At 44.5% G+C, this 21470-nt stretch overlaps 1 protein-coding gene across 3 annotated transcripts in view; it reads left to right on the top strand.

Moving 5' to 3' along the window:
- NRP2 (neuropilin 2) overlaps positions 1 to 21470 on the top strand; it is a 238472-nt gene that overhangs the window by 117438 nt on the left and 99564 nt on the right. For all 3 annotated transcript variants that reach the window (XR_014518665.1, XM_083472896.1, XM_083472897.1), the window contains exons 8-11: positions 6320 to 6464; positions 9148 to 9497; positions 14003 to 14147; positions 20854 to 20970. Coding sequence is in view for 2 of the 3 variants with exons in the window: in XM_083472896.1 (XP_083329022.1) it covers positions 6320 to 6464; positions 9148 to 9497; positions 14003 to 14147; positions 20854 to 20970 (757 nt within the window). In the remaining variant the exon portion in view is untranslated. The remainder of the gene's footprint in view (positions 1 to 6319; positions 6465 to 9147; positions 9498 to 14002; positions 14148 to 20853; positions 20971 to 21470) is intronic.

Below are 21470 nucleotides of genomic sequence, written 5' to 3'. Positions count from 1 at the left end.
TCATGAGAAAGGCACTGTTAAGCGGAACAACAAAGATACTGGAGCTTTATAGAATTTAAGAGATAATTTTGTTACCGTTTAAAGCCCTCAGAAGAAATACCACAAGTAATTCACTTTGGACTCTGTGTGCAGGTAGCAGGGACTGTTATTGCACAGGAAAGAGTGAAGCCTTGGATAACAGCGGTTGCTCCCTGGCCTTTGAAATGGCACAGCCTGTTTCGGAGCGCTCCGTGTGATTTTCATTGCAAGTTACGCATACCTAAATCCTGCAATTTCTGGAGGTAAGGCCAGGCTAAGAGGAATTCCGAAATCTTTAGGCCTGCCCATCTGTTTGGAATTAGACACCTGGCCGAATCTAATGAATGAATGTAGCCTGAAGTTGCGATGCAGCAGCTAAGGTTGTTAACACTATTTCCCACCCACCCCCTTCCCTCTTTGAAATAAGAGGCTGTACCTAAAGGCTGTTTATCAGCGTTCCAGAAAGGATTGATAAAGATGGTGAAGCCATAAAAAGAGAAGGGTGTAAACGAGGAAGTGAGAGTTGCTAAAGTTATTGGCAGCAACCCACTGCTTCAGACAAAGCATTGCCCCCTATAACTTTCACACTGCAAAGGAGGCTTGAAAAATAAAATAAAATTGGTGTGCAGACTGAAGGAACAAGACAGAATTAGAAGTAATCACCATATGGAACAAATCAGGGGAGGAGGTGGCTGAAAGGGGGAAAAGATAAATAAATTTCAGAGACACCTAGATATGTGTTTGGAGAAGGAAGGTTTTGCAGCAGAAGTTGTGAAAGCAGCAGAAGTAGGATTAGGAGGGAAATTGAAATCAGGGCAGGTGTGGGGAGCCAGATGGGGTCCCTCTTGTCTTAGGTTCTTAGATGACATGCTGCAGATCAGCTTTGTGGGTTGACACAAAGCTACAGGCTTCAGCTTCAGTGGCGAAATATATCCTGGCACACAGAATCTTGGATATTGGCACACATGAAGGCCACTCACAGCAGACGCTGATGTTTCCAGGCCTCCTGCTGAAGGAAGGGTATTCTGCGACTGCTGAGCAGGCGAAGGGAGAGGAGAAAGGAGGGGTCTGCTGGGATAAAAGTAGGATATTAAAAACCCATCAACCACGCTGTGTTTCTAAACGGTACCAGCGTGATCCGTATTCTCTGGATTAGCATTTCTGTTCAACTCTAAACCTACTCCAGATCCCAATTACCAGCACTGATTTTTGTCGGCGAAGTCTTCCTTGATATACATCTCGCTCGACTTTGCTGTCCTGAAGACTGGAATCCACCATCGCACACACTTGCTGTGACTGTGGCACAGTTGTTGCTGACGAAAAGGGGCCTCGTGGATTTAGCAAGGCGTTTATTCAGCTCCTCCTAGCACAATCTCCATTTGCTGGCGTGCCAGAATCCCAAGAGAGATGCACTGCTGAGTCGTCGCTATAGGCTTTTAAGTACCGTATTTTTTGCTCTATAACACACACCCGACCATAACACGCACATAGTTTTTAGAGGAGGAAAACAAGAAAAAAAATATTCTAAACGAAACAGTGGATGTATGATTTTTGTGGTTCATGCTGTGGCCACAGACATGTGATCTGACGGTGAGTTTGGGGTAGCCCAATGCAAAAATACTGAGGATCCATGTGGATCCATGCTTTGTAACTAAGTTTTTGCACCACTGCGGCCCAGGCAACAGTGGGTGCGTGATTTTTTGGTGCAAGCTGTAGCCATAGAAAGGCCATGTGATCTGATGGTGAATTTGGGGTGACCCAGTGCAAAAATCCTGAGGATCCATGTGGATCTGTGCTTTGTAACCACGTTTTAAGTGGGAAGAGAAGGAAAAACACTCAAGGGACAAGGAGCACGCATGGGGTGTGTGGAGAAGGATGCTGCTAATAATGCAGGCAAGGGGTATAAGAGGAGAAGGCTCCTCTCCTCTCCCGCTTTGCTCCTTTAAAGCAAGCAGGCTCTGCTTCTCTCCCACCTCCCCAGCTTAGCGAGCTGAAAAACTTTGCTGCTATTTAGCCAGCTGAGTGGGGAGGAGAGAGGGACAGAGAGCCTGCTTGCTTTAAAGGAGCCAACCGGACAGGAGCCGCTTACACTCATGTAAGCGGCTCCTCTCCTCTCCCACTTTGCTCCTTTAAAGCAAGCATACTCTCTGTCCCTCTCTCCTCCCCACTCAGCGGCTCTTCTCCCTCTTTGCTGTTTCAAAGCGAGCCACGGAGGAGGGAAGGAAGGGGAACCATGGATCCTCTGCTCACGACTGCAGAAGATCCCCCCCGCCACCTGCAGGCATTCGCTCCATAACACGCACAGACATTTCCCCTTACTTTCTAGGAGGAAAAAAGTGAGTGTTATGGAGCAAAAAATACGGTATTTTAAAGTTTCAGATGTTTCCAATTATAATAGTTTTTGTGGATGGCCATTCTCGGCAGTGGTCAGAGTCGAGCATTTATATTTCATTTCACTTTTCATTTGTGCACCGCCTTTCCATATTACTATGCGCAAGTCTTTTTACAAGCTGAAAAAAATAGAACAAAATAGACAGCAATGATCACACACCTATTAACAATCTGATCCAATACAAAAAAGTCATAATAAAAGCCTAACTTTAAAATAAACGTATCAAATAAAGACGTATTCAAAAATCTGTTACAATATAATAGTGAACAGAAAAATTAAATATCTCACAATAATATTTAAACAGCTTACACTTAACAATTGCAATGAAGAATTACTAAACTGTAATGGCAAGTTTACAAGGGATGTGGGTGGCACTGTGGGTTAAACCACAGAGCCTAGGGCCTGCCAATCAGAAGGTCGGCGGTTTGAATCCCTGTGACGGGGTGAGCTCCCGTTGCTCGGTCCCTGCTCCTGCCAACCTAGCAGTTCGAAAGCACCTCAAAGTGCAGGTAGATAAATAGGTACCGCTCCGGCAGGAAGGTAAACGGCGTTTCTGTGCGCTGCTCTGGTTTGCCAGAAGCGGCTTAGTCATGCTGGCCACATGACCCGGAAGCTGTACGCCGGCTCCCTTGGCCAATAAAGTGAGATGGGTGCCGCAACCCCAGAGTCGGCCACGACTGGACCTAATGGTCAGGGGTCCCTTTACCCTTTACCTTTAATGGCAAGTCACAATGCATAAAATACCACAAAACATGCAAAAAGGTGTGAAAGGATCAAATTGAGAAACAATTGAATAAGAGGCACATCGTCAGTCCTCGCCACTGTCTTCCTTGCACATTAACAGCCATTTACTTGGTGAGATCTATAGAGGTGGGTCACATAAATAAATCCCAGGAAACCTTACAGAGAAGGGTGCTTTGTAATCTCCCCTTAATGTAAGGCTTTTTTGAGGCTCCTCATGGTTGTGCAGAGATAAAGTTATACCCAGGAGCAGTTTGGGACTGGGAAATAACATATAATGAAATGAAAAGGATGTTTAAAATAACGTTTGTAAAAAAACAACCCAGAAACTTTTCTTTTGGGAATTATAGGGACAGAACTACCTAAAATGTATAGAAACTTATTCATGTATGCTACTGTAGCAGCGAGAATGTTACTTGCCCCAAAATGCAAAGAAGCAGAAGTCCCAGCAAAGGAAAAATGGATACAAAAACTTACGGAATATGTAGAAATGGCGAAACTTACCAAAAGAATAAGAAATTAAGATAAGATTTTTATATATATATATATAAAAGAATGGAAATGGTTTATTGAATATTTACAGATAAATAATAAACAGATTAAAACAGTAGCAGGATTATTGTAATAACCTGCAGTTGTAAAGAAGATGAATAAATGAGCAAAATAAGTTAATTTGGATATGTAGAAGATACTAAAAATGAATTTAAGGAACTGCAGAAAGAGCGGGAAGGAAGTCAAGTTTTGAAATGTCAAAAATGTATAAACTTGAAAAGTAAAAAATAAAAATACATTTAAATTTTTTTTAAAAAAGGATAAAGGATCGTCTTGGGACTAGGAGGGCCTACTGATGGCCTTTTGCTGAAAGACCCACCAGGACTCCATCTCCATGTTGCGATCTTTCGTGGTTTGCATCCGGGCTTCTCTTCCCACGCTTGATGCTGTGGGAGCGACTGCCCCATGCGTTCCTGCAGAGAGCAAGTTCACATAGAGGACACTGCAGTTGTGATACATGGACTCTGGCAAACTATTTCTGCCCCAAGATGATTAAAGTTGATTGTTACAAACCCAGGAAACATCTGCATTATCCCTTTAATGCTGGTTCCCCTGGAATATTAGGAAAATGCCGTTGGATCTTCAAAAAAAGAGCCTTTTCTTGAATCCCTGGACTCTAAAGATTAAGTGATTTAGCTTTTCAGTGCTAGTCCGATTCAATTCTGCTTAATCCAGCATCGAAGCCACAAGCAAAGTCAGTGGAGATTTGCACACCTACCGAAAACTCACAGAAGGAAAAAACTTGGATTCTCTGGTCCGAAACAGATGAGAGTTCAGCCAGGAGGACCCCTCAGATTCTGGCACGCAGGGAGTGTGGGTCCCAGGATGGTCGTAGCAGTTTTCTTTTTAGAACATCTCTTTTGTCTTTTTTCTCCCCACGTAGAAGATGAAGCCCCCAAAGAAAATTTGCTGACACTTACACAGGCTATTAAAATAGCAGAAGGGGTGGTGGTGGTGGAGGAATGGTCCATATGGTAATTATCGATTAAGACCATCTGGTAAGACAGCCGTTTGTTTGAATAATCCTGCAACATGCCTTGTACCAAATAAAGGTCTTGTTTTTTGAAAAAAAGTTTTTATTTTATTTCTGGTGTTTGTACGTGTGCGCGTGTGCATTGAAGGGAAATGACTGACATGATTTTATTCGGAGAGGTTGCTGCTTCCATGGAGGAAACGAATGTGTTCCAATGGCAGCATCCATTAATGGGCTGGTTTTGAATCGGCAATGCTTACAAAAGAGAATTATTATGATTATTACGCCCACTTTGTAAATATTGAAGCTGAAGAACGAGTGGGTAAAGTCAGTAGTTCAACTGATAACGCTAATTGTTGCTTGTATGCTCTATTTCAGGCAAGTGGGCTGTAGATTTGAGGAGTGTTTTGAACATCTTGCACTCCTGGGAATTGCGCCAAAGTGTTTCAGGCTTGTCCATCTGAAATCAGAAGCTCTTTTTTATTTAATTGGTTTGTCTGGGTTTGCATTTAAGCTGTTGTCATAACAGAATAGGATAGAACTGGGTACCAACTGACATGAACAAAATAATCTTGGGCTATTCTTTTTTCCTTTAAAAGTTAGAAGATAGGCTTAGGTGAAGATGTTCATGCCATGGAGTTAAACATGTTGTTGTTGTTTAGTCGTTTAGTCGTGTCCGATTCTTCGTGACCTCATGGACCAGAGCATGCCAGGCACTCCTGTCTTCCACTGCCTCCTGCAGTTTGGTTAAACTCATGCTGGTAGTTTCGAGAACACTGTCCAACCATCTCGTCCTCTGTTGTCCCCTTCTCCTTGTGCCCTCCATCTTTTCCAACATTATGGTCTTTTCCAGGGAGTCTTCTCTTCTCATGAGGTGGCCAAAGCACTGGAGCCTCAGCTTCAGGATCTGTCCTTCCAGTGAGCACTCAGGGCTGATTTCCTTAAGAATGGATAGGTCTGATCTTCCTGCAGTCCATGGGACTCTCAAGAGTCTCCTCCAGCACCATAATTCAAAAGCATCAATTCTTTGGCGATCAGCCTTCTTTATGGTCCAGCTCTCACTTCCATACATCACTCCTGGGAAAACCATAGCTTTAACTATATGGGCCTTTGCTGGCAAGGTGATGCCTCTGCTTTTTAAGATGCCAACTAGGTTTGTCATTGCTTTTCTCCCAAGAAGCAAGCGTCTTTTAATTTCGTGGCTGCTGTCACCATCTGCAGTGATCATGGAGCCCAAGAAAGTAAAATCTCTCACTGCCTCCATTTCTTCCCCTTCTATTTGCCAGGAGGTGATGGGACCAGTGGCCAGGATCTTCGTTTTTTTTTATGTTGAGCTTCAAACCATATTTTGCGCTCTCCTCTTTCACCCTCATTAAAAGGTTCTTTAATTCAAGACAACAGGAGTTAAACATAACCACTGGCAAACAACGAATGTGCAGGTTAGGTTGTTGTTAGAGGCAAATAAATTGAGTCTAATTGAAACTTTTGACAACCTTCGCCCTAGCCAGTTATCCTCTCTGACATTTTGTGCAACCATTCAGGCAGTCATCTTCATTTCTCATTTTTCCCCTTTCACATTCCAGGCTTTCTTGTTCTGACGAATAGGAAAGGATAACGCTATATTTGCGCTTTCTCCTTTCCAGGTATTCCAGGCTAACACCGATGCCTCGGAAGTGGTTCTGAACAAGATCCATGCTCCAGTGCTGACTCGGTTTGTCAGGATCCGGCCCCAGGTTTGGCACAGCGGAATTGCACTTCGTTTGGAACTGTATGGCTGTCGGATCACAGGTTTGCGTTTTTTAGTTGTCCTTTCCTGAGTACAGGGATGGAGGAAAATCTCACTTGGCCCGCATTTTTAGTTGTTCTGACTTAAGTCACACCACCCAAGACTATAATGTGTGGATCAAAACATCATTATTCTTTAGATTCTGCACTTCTTCAAATTCTGTGATATAGGTTTTTGGCTCAAAACATGTACCAAAATCCATAAACAAATGCATGCTTTGGGATAAAATTCCTTTAAATATGCATACCCTGAGATAAAATTAGTCTGGTTTGCGTATTGTAATGCAATAAAAAAAATTACCCAAAAATTGCATTTTAAACACAGTTGTTTGCATGGATTAGAACAACAACAACAGAACTGGGATGGAATGAAATTGTTAATAAGCATGTGCACAATCAACACAGACCAGAAATAGACTGATCTGGGGAACAAGACTGCTGCGTGTGACAGAAGAGAGATCACCAGCTGTGGATTACCTAAATGTAGAATTTGACCACCTGCAACCACTGTCACAACAGCCTCCTGTGAAGAGACACCTGGAATGCTGTGGGAGTAATTCAACTAGCTCAGGGGTGGCCAACTGCCAAGATACTGTGATCTGCTCACAGAGTTGAAAACTGGCAGTGATCTACCCCCTTTGGAGGGGGTCAGGTCTAAGTTGTTGAGCTTTTTTGCACTGTTTTGGGGGGGTCAGGTCAAGGTTGTACAGCTTTCTTTAGGAAGGAGGAAGGCCCGTTTTTGGGGGGGCTGCAGGACAAGAACATTGAGCTTTTTTTAGGGGAGCAAAAGTTGTTCACCTTCTGTGGGGGTAGCCAGTGATCTACAACTGACATCCAGTGATCTACCTGTTGGACGTGCCTCAGCTATCTTATTCTGTACAATTAAAGACTTGGGAGCTAACCAAGCAACAACTAGCCTGAGGCCATAGTTCACAAGCTATATGTAGTCCACAAAGATCTTTCTTCTGGAGGGAAGCTCCCCCCACTCCCAGAAGGGAAGATGGTGGACGATTCTGACTATGGGGTGTTTGCTTAATGGAATTTGCCCTCGCTCTCCCTGTGCACCTTGAAATCTGTTCTGGGGACTCTGTCAACCCTCTGGAGCAGGTGGGGAGAGGGAGACACAAGGAGGGGAAGTTGTGCAAGCAGCCGCTCTTGTGCTAATAGGATAATTTCGTTGGGTATGAGCCAGAAAGTGCCTGGTTCAGAACATGCCTCAAAACAGAAGTGACGCTTGTTGCTTTGTTTGCCCTTGCATAGTTGTTCTGTTATTTTTTGAACAGGCAGCAGTGAGGGTAATGGGGTGGCAAGAGAGGCTTGGTTTGGGAAATGGGAGGCTTAAAGCACTTGGCCTCCACCACATTCCTGATCACCACAACAACAGTTCATTGTGTTGCCAGTCCTTCGCTAAAGCAGGATTCTCCACATCTGAACAGCCCAGACTTATTCTCCCCTGCTACCCAGATTATGCGATGTCACTTACGGAAGTCCACCTTCTTCAGTCATCAGCTGGGATGGCTCTGCTAATGGACCCTGCAAATCTAAAATATATAGATCTCTCCTATATATAAAAACATCAAGGTGGTTCACAGCAAAATGTGCAACGACAGCCAAAAAATGAAATACCATTAAAACGGTGCAAAATATAAAAGTTTGCGTGTTCTAAAACAGGGCAGTGCTGGACGATGAAACGGAAGAGAAACACGTCTGCCAAAAGATCTCCTGAAGGAGTGAAAGAGAATATTCTAAATGCATTTGTGGATGTTCAGTTTCTCAGTGCTTGACGCCTCTTAGTTTAAACTGGAACGTTTAAACTGTGGCCATTAAGAAGAGGGGATTATGGAAGTTATTTAGATAACTTTTTGTTCTATTGAGCCATGTGGTTGGTTGTCCAGGCGGCGCCTCTGAGGGAGGGAGACTTGTAACGAAAGAGGGACAAGTCACAGGGAAAGGACCCAGCTTCCCATTCTGTCTGTTGGTGATCTGTGATGATGCCTTGTCCAGCTTAAAATTTAATTCATTATTTGATGGTGATGGGACTCCTAAATGTTCTGACATGCGAAGCTTGCCCAAGCATCTCTCCTTAGCTCAATGCACACGTTACCTTCATGTATGGAAACTTCTGGGCCATGAACCATAACTCAGATTGTAGACGCGGTGGAGTGTTTTCTGGACTGCTTCTTCCCCCCATTAGGAGTTGTGGTTCCAGTGATATTTTATTGCCACGTAAAAAAAAAAAAAAGCATTATGAGCCAGGCCGTCAGCCGAACTGTTTAATATTACTGTCTCCAGTTGCAGTTTATCTCTTGTTCGAATGGCCTTAACTGATATTTATTTTTTTTAAGAGGACTGGAGCAGCAGCCAGGATGCTGTTAGTGGATGCGATTTCTTTTTCCCCTCTACTGACTTTGGGAGGGTGGGGGCTGGGAAGGCAAGGCCGGCTAGCAAGCGAGAGCAATTTGGATGAAGATTGTAATAGCAGGGGTGTCCTGAGGATCTGTTGAAGGGCTCCTGCGGGCTGTGATGGCTGTTATAAAGCAAAGCGTAGCAGGCTTAAGTGTTTTGACATTTCAGTACCTAGCAGTTAGTCGCGGTGGGATGTTTCTCCTCCTGTGCTTAGATCACAAACTTGCTTTTTTGCGTCTGTTGCTTCATTCTGCCCCCTTCCCTGTTTCTTTGGACACAGATTCACCCTGTTCCAACATGCTGGGGATGCTCTCTGGGCTCATCCCGGACTCCCAGATCTCAGCTTCCTCTACCAGAGAATATCACTGGGTCCCCAGTGCAGCACGCCTGGTCAGCAGCCGCTCAGGATGGTTCCCTCGCATCCCTCAAGCGCAGCCCGGGGAGGAGTGGCTGCAGGTCGACCTGGGAGTCCCCAAGAATGTGAAAGGCGTGATTATCCAAGGGGCCCGAGGTGGGGACAGCATCAACGTGGCAGATGCTCGAGCCTTCGTGAAGAAGTTCAAAGTCAGCTACAGCATGAACGGGAAGGACTGGGAGTTTATACAGGACTCCAAAACGATGCAGCCTAAGGTAGGACCTTTCAGTGGAAATGCCGCAAGGGGTACAAAACGGTTGCATGCCCGTTTCTTAGCTGTTTCGTGCCCTCCTTGTTTTTGTTTCTTGTGGTGTATTGGTTAAGAGTGGTGGTCTCGTAATCTGGTGAACCGAGTTCCCGTCTCCGCTCCTCCACATGCAGCTGCTGGGTGACCTTGGGCTAGTCACATTTCTTTGAAGTCTCTCAGCCTCACTCACCTCACAGAGTGTTTGTTGTGGGGGAGGAAGGGAAAGGAGCTTGTTAGCTGCTTTGAGACTCCTTCGGGTAGTGATAAAGAGGGATATCAAATCCAAACTCCTCCTCCTCCTCCTCCTCCTCTTCTTCTTCTTCTTCTTCTTCTTCTTCTTCTTCTTCTTCTTCTTCTTTGTGAAGTTTACCATTGGTTGGACACATCCTAGTGAGAGGATTATATTATATTATTATTATTATTATTACTATTATTATTATTATTATTATTATTATTATTATTATTATTATTATTATTTATACCCCGCCCACTGACTGGCCCTCTCCAGCCACCCTGGGCAGCTCCCAACAGAATACTACTACTACTACTACTACTAATAATAATAATAATAATAATAAAGCGATAAAACATCAAACATTTAAAAACTTCCCTAAACAGGGCTGCCTTCAGATGTCTTCTAAAAGTCAGATAGTTGTTTATTTCCTTGACATCTGATGGGAGGGAGTTCCACAGGGCGGACGCCACTACCAAGAAGACCCTCTGCCTGGTTCCCTGTAGCTTCACTTCTCACAGTGAGGGAACTGCCAGAAGGCCCTCAGATCTGGACCTCAGTGAACGATGGGGATGGAGACGCTCCTTCAGGTATTCTCGGCCGAGGCCAGTAAAGGTCAGCACCAACACTTTGAATTGTGCTTGGAAACGTACTGGAAGCCAATGTAGGTCTTTCAGGACCGGTGGTATATGGTCTTGGCGGCCACTCCCGGCCACCAGTCTAGCTGCTGCATTCTGGATTAGTTGTAGTTTCCGGGTCACCTTCAAAGGTAGCCCCACATAGAGTGTATTGCAGTGGTCCAAGTGGGAGATAACCAGAGCATGTACCACTGGTGAGACAGTCTGTGCTTTAGGAGGGAAGGCAGGATCCCTTGTCTTCGCTGTGAGTGCTTCGTGGTGCCACCACACAATGGAAAGAAATTTCCATACTTCTTGGAAAGGATTTTTGGTTGAATCTAGTTCTTTGCACAGCCCAGATGCAGGTTCATGGTGCAGGTGGTGGTGAGAATGAGGAGGCAAAGAAGACCTTAGGCTGCAAGCAAGGGATATAATATTTTCTTTTTCCTTACAGGGAAATGGAAAGATTAAAGTGTAAAATGTGTCAAAATGGCACTTACTGATTGAAGATGTATGCAGAATATGTTCAGTAAGCTAGGACAGTCCAGTAATTTTACCCATACTTGTAAATCATCCAGATTTACTGTTTCCTCTTTATTATGGAGAACCTTTGAAATCTGAAGTATTCTTACATCCCTTGGCTTCATCTGTTTTCCGTGATGATGTTGAGGTAAAGGGAGAAAAGTTACTTCCTTAAAACAAGATTTCTGGTAGCGGATGAGGAGCCTGCAAAGAAACAGGACTGTTAGGTGAGCGCAGAAGGACAAATATTTCTTGGTGAGCAGCCATGTCTTCACGCAAATTAAGACACTTGACCGTGTTATCATGCTGTGCTCTTTCTTAGGTAGCACCTTGTCCAATGGGGAAATGTTTTTGATACCGCATGTGAGGGAATGCTTGAGGATATTGAAGAGATTCTGGTTAATTTCCACCCCTTACTCCCCAGTCCCCTGGAGCAATGTTCTTATCTGTAGAGGATTTGAAATATCTGAACTTTTGCACCGTTGTAATAACCGTAATCCGGAGGACCCGGAGATCTGATTCCTACAGAAACAGAATGCTGTGCTGCTGATGGCTTCTTTCTTGACTTAGTACATATGGCTTCAAAGGGAGGCGGAGTGCTCTGGAAGTGTGGGGGGAAGGCCCATTAAAAACAGAGAGTCAAAAGCCAATCGTATTTACACAAGATGTCAGTAGAGCTATACCAGATTTGAGTCAGTGTATCTGGGATCAGGATCTGGCTAGGAGGACGCATGTTTCGTGCCAAAGCATGCTGTGTGGTTTTGTCAGATGGACTGCGTAGTTGGCAACGACGTATGTTTCTCTTGTATAAAACTAAGTTGGCCACAACCTCTGGTAGGGTTGGGGTGAGAGGGAGGAAGGAGGAGGAGGAGAGTCACTGCTTAATCCTTATTCAAAGTTACACCGATGTAGTTTGACAGTCTAGGCTGTCTCTCAAATGCATGCCTTCCAAATCAAAGTTGTTTTAATATAACCTTTTGGGGTCTTTCACTTTGGGCACCACACTGGGGGGTTCTCTCCTTTTTTCTTTTGTACAGCCATTAACCACAAATATCATAAAATTCAAAGTGTTGGTGCTGACCCTTAAATCCCTAAACGGCCTCGGTCCAGTATACCTGAAGGAGCGTCTCCACCCCCATCGTTCTACCCAGACACTGAGGTCCAGCACTGAGGGCCTTCTGGAGGTTCCCTCACTCCGAGAATTGAGGTTACAGGGAACCAGGCAGAGGGCCTTCTCGGTAGTGGCGCCCTCCCTGTGGAACACCCTCCCACCAGATGTCAAAGAGAACAACAACAACCAGACTTTTAGAAGACATCTGAAGGCAGCCCTGTTTAGGGAAGCTTTTAATGTTTGATGTATTACAGTATTTTAATATATATATATTTTGGAAGCCGCCCAGAGTGGCTGGGGAAGCCCAGCCAGATTGGCGGGGTATAAATAATAAATTATCATTATTATTATTATTATTATTATTATTATTATTATTATTATTATTAAATGGTGCTGTGTCTGTTGTGTTTTACACGTGACTCTCTTCTCACAGATAAGTCACTGTGGTCTCTTTTGTTTGTTACATGGGTCCTTGCACACCTTGAACAGAATCAAGAGTCAAAAAGTGTGCCCAACTCAGTTTGTGCTCCCTTTTTAGCGTGGTTCTGAAAATCATAGAATCATAGAATAGAATCATAGAATCATAGAATCATAGAGTTGGAAGAGACCACAAGGGCCATCGAGTCCAACCCCCTGCCAAGCAGGAAACACCATCAGAGCACTCCTGACATATGGTTGTCAAGCCTCTGCTTAAAGACCTCCAAAGAAGGAGACTCCACCACACTCCTTGGCAGCAAATTCCACTGTCGAACAGCTCTTACTGTCAGGAAGTTCTTCCTAATGTTTAGGTGGAATCTTCTTTCTTGTAATTTGGATGAAAGAAGATTCCAAGCTGTAGGCCATTTCTCCACTGAGCATACCTTACTGAACTGTAATCAGATTAACATAGCCTGCATAGCAGCTTCACAGGTTGATACAGTTCAAGGAAATGTTTATCGTTCACTTTGTCCCCTGCAGCAGCAGGGTTCAGCTTTTAAAATCCCCGGCAAGGAGATGGTACAGCTTCGCTAGACAGCTTGGCTCCATTGTTCATCCCTTTACCTACACACTTAGGAAATGTTCTTGACCATTCTGGCCAACCTTGGTAGAGCTTGCAACCTCTGCCTTTTGACCTCAGAGGCAATACAGTGGTACCTCGCAAGACGAATGCCTCGCAAGACGGAAAACTCGCAAGATGAAAGGGTTTTTGGTTTTTTGAGTTGCTTCGCAAGACGATTTTCCCTATGGGCTTGCTTCGCAAGACGGAAACATCTTGCAAGTTTGTTTCCTTTTTCTTAAAACTGTTAATACAGTTGCGACTTGACTTCGAGGAGCAACTCATAGCACGCGGTGTGGTAGCCTTTTTTGAGGTTTTTGAAGACTTTGGTGATTTTTGAAGCTTTTCCAAAACTTTTCCGACACCGTGCTTCGCAAGATGAAAAAATCGCAAGACGAAAAAGCTCGCGGAACGAATTAATTTCGTCTTGCGAGGCACCACTGTAGTAAATAACTGTACTGTTTCTTCTTTAGGGTCATGATTTAGATGCTTAAAAAAAAAAAACCTGCTCTCATGTCATCTCCTGTCCTCAGATCAACCTGACAATGCTCCAAGCCTGGATATGTAAATAACGTAGACTCCAGGGCTGTTTGTTTTTGGTCTAAAAATGCCTATGTTTGATGGAGAGCTTTTGTACAATGTTAAAGCTAACAGAGAAGGGGTTTTGTGTGTTTTTTAAAAAATAAAGCAAATAGAGTTGGGACTGTTAACTGGTTGTTGTTTTTAAAGCATTCTCACATTTTCTCTTCCCAGTGATTGTTTTGTAACCGCATGCGTTCTGCAGGTTGTCCTGGTTTATTACAGCAGACATCGCTGTTGCTCAATAAAACGTAAAAGTTCAAATGAGCGGCCGCTGTCCCAGAATGCAGCGGCTCCTTTCAGTGCACCGGCGATTTGTTTTGTGTGGCTAGCGGCCAAGGAGGTTCTTGCTTAACCTTTTGTTTCTCTCTCCAAGATCTTTGAAGGAAACATGCACTATGATACTCCAGAGGTTCGAAGGTTTGATCCTGTTCCTGCACAGTACATCAGGGTTCACCCAGAAAGGTGGTCTCCCGCAGGGATCGGGATGCGATTGGAGGTGCTGGGATGTGATTGGACAGGTAAGGATCCTGCGAATATACCTATATAATTAACTGACTGTTGCAGCTGTTTTGATCATAAGAACGTATGACTCTGTGATCCACCTCCTCCCAGAATCCACCACCAGCACAAGCTTTATTGATGATGAGAGACAAATCCATGCAGAAGAAAAGGATTCCTTAGGGAAGGAAGCATAGGGGAAACCATTCCCATGCTGTAAGGCAGGCACCCCCAAACTCGGCCCTCCAGATGTTTTGGGACTACAATTCCCATCATCCCTAGCTAACAGGACCAGTGGATGATGGGAACTGTAGTCCCAAAACATCTGGAGGGCTGAGTTTGGGGGTGCCTGCTGTAAGGGCTGTGGGGGTCATGTCAAGGATGCTCACCCAAACGAGCACTCCTTTGTGAATGATCTCTGCTCAATTCATAATTAGTAGAACTACTTGCCACACTGTTTTCTGAAGACACGCTAGCCCTTCGTGTCCATATGGAGGGATGAGCAGAGCTTCACACACACACCAGTCCCGCTCCCAATGTCCCTGTCAGCTGCAGCCTCAGGCCTGGCGCATTCTGTGCTGGAGGTCTGAATGGGAATTCTTTGGACGTTTGACTAGACGATCCATCCTGCTGCTGGGAGCTGCGATTGCGGGGGCGTTTCTGATTACGAGGAGAATTTAGCCAAATGCACAAATTCATCCCCCATCAGACCTTCCTGGTCAATACAGGAAGAGATGGTGCTGGCAGTGATAGGATGTTGGTGTTGAGGTGCTGCTCTCCATGCCTTCTTTGAATATATGGAAGAATAATACCCAAGCAGAGTAGGTATTGTTAACCTCCACTGCTACTCTAGGCTCCTCACCATCATGATTTTTGTGGGTTAATTTTTTTTTGCGAGGGGGGAGGCAGGAAGATAGGTCAGGATCTACAGTGTGTCCTTTCCCCGACCAGAGTTGCCAGCCAGCTAGCCCTGCCTTGCAGGATAACCCAATCCTTCTTCCATTTCCGTTTTTATTTTTGAGCTGATACTCAACTTTCCATGGCTGCTGGCCATGTGGTCCAGACCATGTTGGCAAGCCGGATGGTTTTGGTTTTGCCACTTTAGACTTTGAATGCTTTTGCATTTCCTTGAAAGTGCTGATTTCTCCTTCCTGTTTCCCTGTGGCCCAACATGGACTCCATTTCTGTTGACAGTTACCACCTGAGTTCACTGTTAGGGGCAGATAGCCTGTGAGCTACAGTGCAGAGCCTTCGCACCTGAAAGTTCTTGAGGTTCAGTTATTTTTCCATCCATTAGAGTCTTTAAAAATAAAAGAACTGCTCATCTTTACCTTTTGATATGTGCAGTTATAACCCATGAGAGCTGTCAGCTGAATTTAGCTCTCTAGCTTCCACCGCTTATCTGAAATGACCAAAAATAAGCACAATATACCAACAACAACAAAATCTCTTTTTTTGTTGCTGAAGGCTAGGACTGGCAAGTTGTTATTTCTCCTTTATTTTGTTAAGATGCGTCGTAACGTTCAATCTGCTTTCCAGATGTCACTGGTAAAAGAGGCTTGATTTCCATTTAGAAACCACATCTGTAAAAAGCGTTTTTGCATGGGCTTCTTCTGCAAGAAGCTCAAAGGGAAGAGCCCATGCCTAGCCTTTCACGCAGTTGCTATTACCCTTTCAATAATTAAGCTGTACAAGATAACATACTGCAAGCATTCATCATCAAATTATAACACGCACACACAAAAATAACGGGAGACTTAAAAGCTTTAAACACAAATTGATAAGCTGCCTGGAGAGGGATTTCAGAAGGTTAACCGCCTCTTTGTACATCTCACAGTCACGTTACTGGGACAAGTCTCCTTGACCGTTTTTATCTATTCTACAGGAAATGCCTGCACCACAACCCTAAAAGGGCTTAACATCACAGCATGCCCCTTCTTGCTCAGGAATTTTTGTGGGCATCTTCCACGCTGCCCTGATAGAGAGAAGTGTGGTCCTACCTAGAAACCTACAAACACATTGCCAACACTTTATGAATGGGGGAGGGTGGTTTGGGGCAGTTGCCTCACAAGCTTCAAAATATGTAAATAAAGCCTTAAGATATAACGAGGACAGGCAGAGTTCCTGGCAGGGCTTGTCATGAGACCCTGAAGGTTAGGCAGAATAAAAAAAAGAAAAGGAATAAAGGTTGCTTGTTTTAAGATTATTGGATGGAGGACTCTGGTGGAGCAAAGACTTGGGGTGAGGGTGGGAGAAAATGCTGCTGTTCAGCTCCCCCCTGCGCTGGCAAACGATGCTGGCATATGATGATTGTTGTTGTTGTTTAGTCATTTAGTCGTGTCCAACTCTTCGTGACCCCATGGACCAGAGCACGCCAGGCACTCCTGTCTTCCACTGCCTCCCACAGTTTGGTCAAACTCATGCTGGTAGCTTCGAGAACACCATCCAACCATCTCGTCCTCTGTTGTCCCCTTCTCCTTGTGCCCTCAGTCTTGCCCAACATCAGGGTCTTTTCCAGGGAGTCTTCTCTTCTCATGAGGTGGCCAAAGTATTGGAGCCTCAGCTTCACAATCTTTCCTTCCAGTGAGCACTCAGGGCTGATTTCCTTCAGAATGGATAGGTTTGATCTTCTTGCAGTCCATGGGACTCTCAAGAGTCTCCTCCAGCACCATAATTCAAAACCATAGCTTTTACTATACAGACCTTGTTGGCAAATGAAAAAGCCTCCTATTTCAGCTTTGTTCTCACTGGAGTGGTACCCCAGTGTCTGGACTGTACCACTTTGGGCATCAGATTTGGGACCAAGTGGTCCTCTGTTTAACCTCTGTCTCACCCCCAAACATGGAAAACTAGATGTACTAGCGATACAGGTTTTATGTGGAGCAATTCAGTCAAGTGAGCAACAACCTGAAGCGGTACAGCCAAGCCGCAGGTTTACCAACACCATTAGTACTATGCCCTTGTACAGAGAAGTGGTCATCTGCCTTCTGGTTTAATGAAGCTGCACCCCGAGTGGAGTCACTGAGTAGAGACCTTGTGCTTTGCCTTTCGGTCACCCATACCTACCCCTCACATTATGAGGCCTGTCAACCGACTTAACCAACACCTGCAAAAATCGATTGTGAATTCCAAATATCAGCGCTTTGATATCTACTACAACAGTATATGTGCAGCACAGTGCTAGGTGTTGAGCAGGAACCCCCAAACTCGGCCCTCCAGCTGTTTTTGGACTACAATGCCCATCATCCCTAGCTAACAGGACCAGATGTCATGGATGATGGGCGTTGTAGTCCCAAAACAACTGGAGGGCCAAGTTTGGGGGTGCCTGGTGTTGAGGAACATGGCAATACTTAGGCCTCGTTTTTGCCGCCAAAGACAAGTAGTACTAATTGATTCAGTTACGCAACAAATGACCACTTCAAAGATGTGAACTTGCACAGGCATTTGTTCCCGAGCACAAGAAGTAATAGCTGAAGTAGCTACAGTAGAGAACCCCCAGTCCAGGACCTAATTCACTGGCTGGTACTGGGGGGTGGAATTGAAGCAGTAGGTCAACAGCTGGCTTGTCTCAAGGACCTGCCAACATTTTTTCCCCTCTGAAGATTGACGAACACGAGCTCGTGACTGGTCTTCCCTCCTTTGAACTTCTAAACATCTGGTTCCCATTGCTGCAGAACTTTGTAACAGGATCCACAGATGCCTTTTGCAAGCACACACACTGCACGGCAGGAGAGGGGCCACCTTTCCCTCACTTTTCATTCCTAGAGCATGTTGCCTGTCCTGCTGCTGGAGCAATTTTGCTTTATTCTGCCGTGAAACCTGTACAGCTCTATTGACCATGCAATACACTGGAGCGACTCTAAAATTACAGCGGCAGAGGATGCCAGCACAGTGTGTGGCTTTTCCTGTTCAAAGATCTCTCACACAGTTGTGTTCCTACTGTAAATCAGTGCACAAGAGGAAACGGTTTACTGTATCTGACTCAGCTTTGGACTTTTTGCTTTCCCTGGGAGTTTTCAGTACTCAAATTCTTCAATTCCTTGCATGTAACCTGTTCTCAGATGCCTTTGGAGTCTGATGGCACTGTAAGAGATTTGACCTTGTAATTTTGGCAAGTTTGTAGTTGCACAGTATTCTGCCCAAAGCCAGAGGAGATGGCTGAAGGTTATTTGGAAGGTTATTTAGCGGTGAAGGTCTAGAACCTCCAAGCTAAAGGAAAGGAGTTTAAAGCAATTTTCTTCAGCTTTCAATTTTATTTAACGATAACCTGAAATTAGTAGTGAAATGTTTGCCAGCTTCTTTCATGCAGACTCCCATGAAAAGTGTTTTATCTGCTGCCGGATCTTGATTCTTAAGAATCTCTGCTTCCATTTTTTAAAAAACAAGCAATCCCAGATTTCTTATATTTCATGGTGGTGGGTATATATGTGAAAATGTGCAGGCAATATCTGATAATGGCTTCAATGTTCAAGGAACAAAACGTCAGTGTATTGTTTATCTCCCCCGGTTTCCAGTCGTAGGACGTATTCACACAATCTTTTGCATATGCTTGGGCAAAGTAGACCTGACACTCATCTCATGTGCTGAGCCGTTGGACATACCATGAAGCAATGAGATGGGTGCTTTACTAACACCTGTCTGCAATGCACTCTCTCACTTGACCCACATGGCTCATGTGTATTCTCCTCTCCTTAAAGTCCACCTGCCTCTGACTTAGCCCATACGTCTCTCTCCCTTTCATCAGTCCCAAAACCAATGCAAAAACTCAGTTAATTGAGCACATGATAAAAGCCTTGAACGCATTTATGCAAAGCAATGAAACTCTTACCAGGCACATTGATTTTCATAGTCTATTTCTTTCACAGAATTTGTGTTTCCTTAGTTCAGAATTCCTGTTTCCATATCACAACATCTTTGATGTTTGTTTTGGCATTGCATTTGAACGGTCTTGTATCACACCAACTTCCTCTAAGCTTGGGAGCATAATGAGATTCTTCAAAATGCTCTTCCAGCCTAATTCTCTCCTTAAGTGAAGCAGTAAGTGCCTGTAATATAAGTTACTGTTGATCTTAACTTCATTCATTTGTGGCTTAAATTGCCCATGACACCTGCCATTAGGTAGTTTCATGGGGTCTTTTTTTAAAAGTTGCAGTGGGATAAAGTTCACAATTGAAGTGTGAAGCCAGATGCGTTTCGGCAAAGAGTCACAGCACACTAGGAATTCTTTTGCTCCCTTCTGTAGCTGCATCATCCATGGTGTTGAGTGACTTGTTCCTTTACATTGCCATGTTCAGGGTGTTTATGTGGCTGCCGGTCTTTTCCATGTCTCGTTTCTGTAAAGAAGGGAAAAGAATGTGTTGCCTTGTGATCTCAATTTTCACGAAGCTGTAGCAAACCTCCTTGCTTTTTAAAACCCAAACCAAAATCAGTAGGAACCTAAGTACAAAGGAGATTGTTGTCCACTGGAGTCCAAACATGAAAGAATTCTTTATTTCCTCTACATCCATAAATCAAGCTTTACAAGGGACTTGAGCCATGTTGACATCTGCGGCATGTGAGAAACTTTTCTTCCCTCACCTTATTATCCTGCACATAAGGAAGCATTTCTGTTAAGTTTCATGACTCGAGTGCTGTGAGTCTGAATCCATTATTCTGACGGTTAAAATTTAGTTCTGGTCTATTTCCACGGTGTGCTTCCTGTGCTTGGGATAAACATCACTCCTTTTGTTGATATCCTTGCAGGATCCTAGCGTTGACTGCTTTGTTCTGTCTGCATAGAATCATGGCCACCTCAGTTCTTGGCAACTGGTCCTCTAAATATCTACCCTATTTTTCGCTCTATAAGACACACCAGACCACAAGACGCACCTAGTTTTTGGAGGAGGAAAACAAGAAAAAATATATTCTGAATCTCAGAAGCCAGAACAGCAAGAGGGATCACTGCGCAGCGAAAGCAGCGATCCCTCTTGCTGTTCTGGCTTCTGGGATAGCTGCGCAGCCTGCATTCACTCCATAAGATGCACACACATTTCCCCTTACTTTTTAGGAGGGAAAAAGTGGGTCTTATAGAGCAAAAAATACGGTACCTCTTTCTCTTCCCGTTGCTTCATACCTCGCATGAGTGCAACAGTTCTTGCCAATATACTGTCTCAGGATGCTTGAGATGCAGAGTGCCATAAGGAAATACGGTTTCAAGGATTGGGGTGTTGACAGAAGCAGAGAACAGCTGGTGCTTAGGCCCATAGCAACTGACTAGTCTTGGGCTTTACCTCCAGGACAGCAAATTAGGGTCCTGAGGCTCGCTGACTGGCAATTCAATTAAGCAAAACTGATCTTTTCCCAACTCCCTGTGTAAGGCAAGACTTTTCCTCAAAGGTAAACCACATCGACCCTTTCACTGTAGAACCCTCTGATTGCATCGTCCACCCACAGGCAGAAAGCGAGGATGAACTTTGCGCTCCATACAACAAAGGTTTTCTGAGGAACAGTTTAGCATAACGATCCGGTGTATGACTGTGTAATTAAGAACTTTACAAATACAGAGGGTTTTTTGTTCTGTAAACAAAAGGCCTCATGACTGGGGTTTGGACACATTCCCTGCTGCATTCTCTCAAGTGAGTGAAACCGCGTGCTATGTTGCTAGCCTGTCTGCTTTCTGCTTTCCGAATCCAGTGAAATGATCACTCTTTGTCCCCCCCCCCTTCCCCCGCCTTCTTTTAAATGCAGATGTCAAGTCCACTGCGGAGACTCTGAAGCCCACCTTGAGGAGTGAGGAGACCACCACTCAGTTTCCCACAGACGAAGAAGCAACCGACTGTGGTGATGGCTGTTTGGAGAACGCAGGTATTTTCTGGGCCAATATTATTATCCTACATGGAAAAGGATGCGCAGGGGCCCCAAGCGAGAAATCAGCAGACAAAAAAAGTATGTCTGTTTGGCCAAGAGCCACAACTTGCCCCTTGCGAAGGTTTCAAACATTGTTCTCAGCCTGAGCGTTCGTACTCCAAGGGAAGCAAAAAGAATGAATCATAGAATCCTAGAGTTGGAAGAGACCACAAGGGCCATCGAGTCCAACCCCCTGCCAAGCAGGAAACACCATCAGAGCACTCCTGACATATGGTTGTCAAGCCTCTGCTTAAAGACCTCCAAAGAAGGAGACTCTACCACACTCCTTGGCAGCAAATTCCACTGTCGAACAGCTCTTACTGTCAGGAGGTTCTTCCTAATGTTTAGGTGGAATCTTCTTTCTTGTAGTTTGGATCCATTGCTCCATGTCCGCTTCTCTGGAGCAGCAGAAAACAACCTTTCTCCCTCCTCTATATGACATCCTTTTATATATTTGA

The sequence above is a fragment of the Podarcis liolepis genome, assembly GCF_965112155.1.
Source record: "Podarcis liolepis genome assembly, chromosome: 1".
In the NCBI taxonomy this organism is placed as follows: Eukaryota; Metazoa; Chordata; class Lepidosauria; order Squamata; family Lacertidae; genus Podarcis; species Podarcis liolepis.
This window is presented reverse-complemented; position numbering and strand designations above follow the sequence as displayed.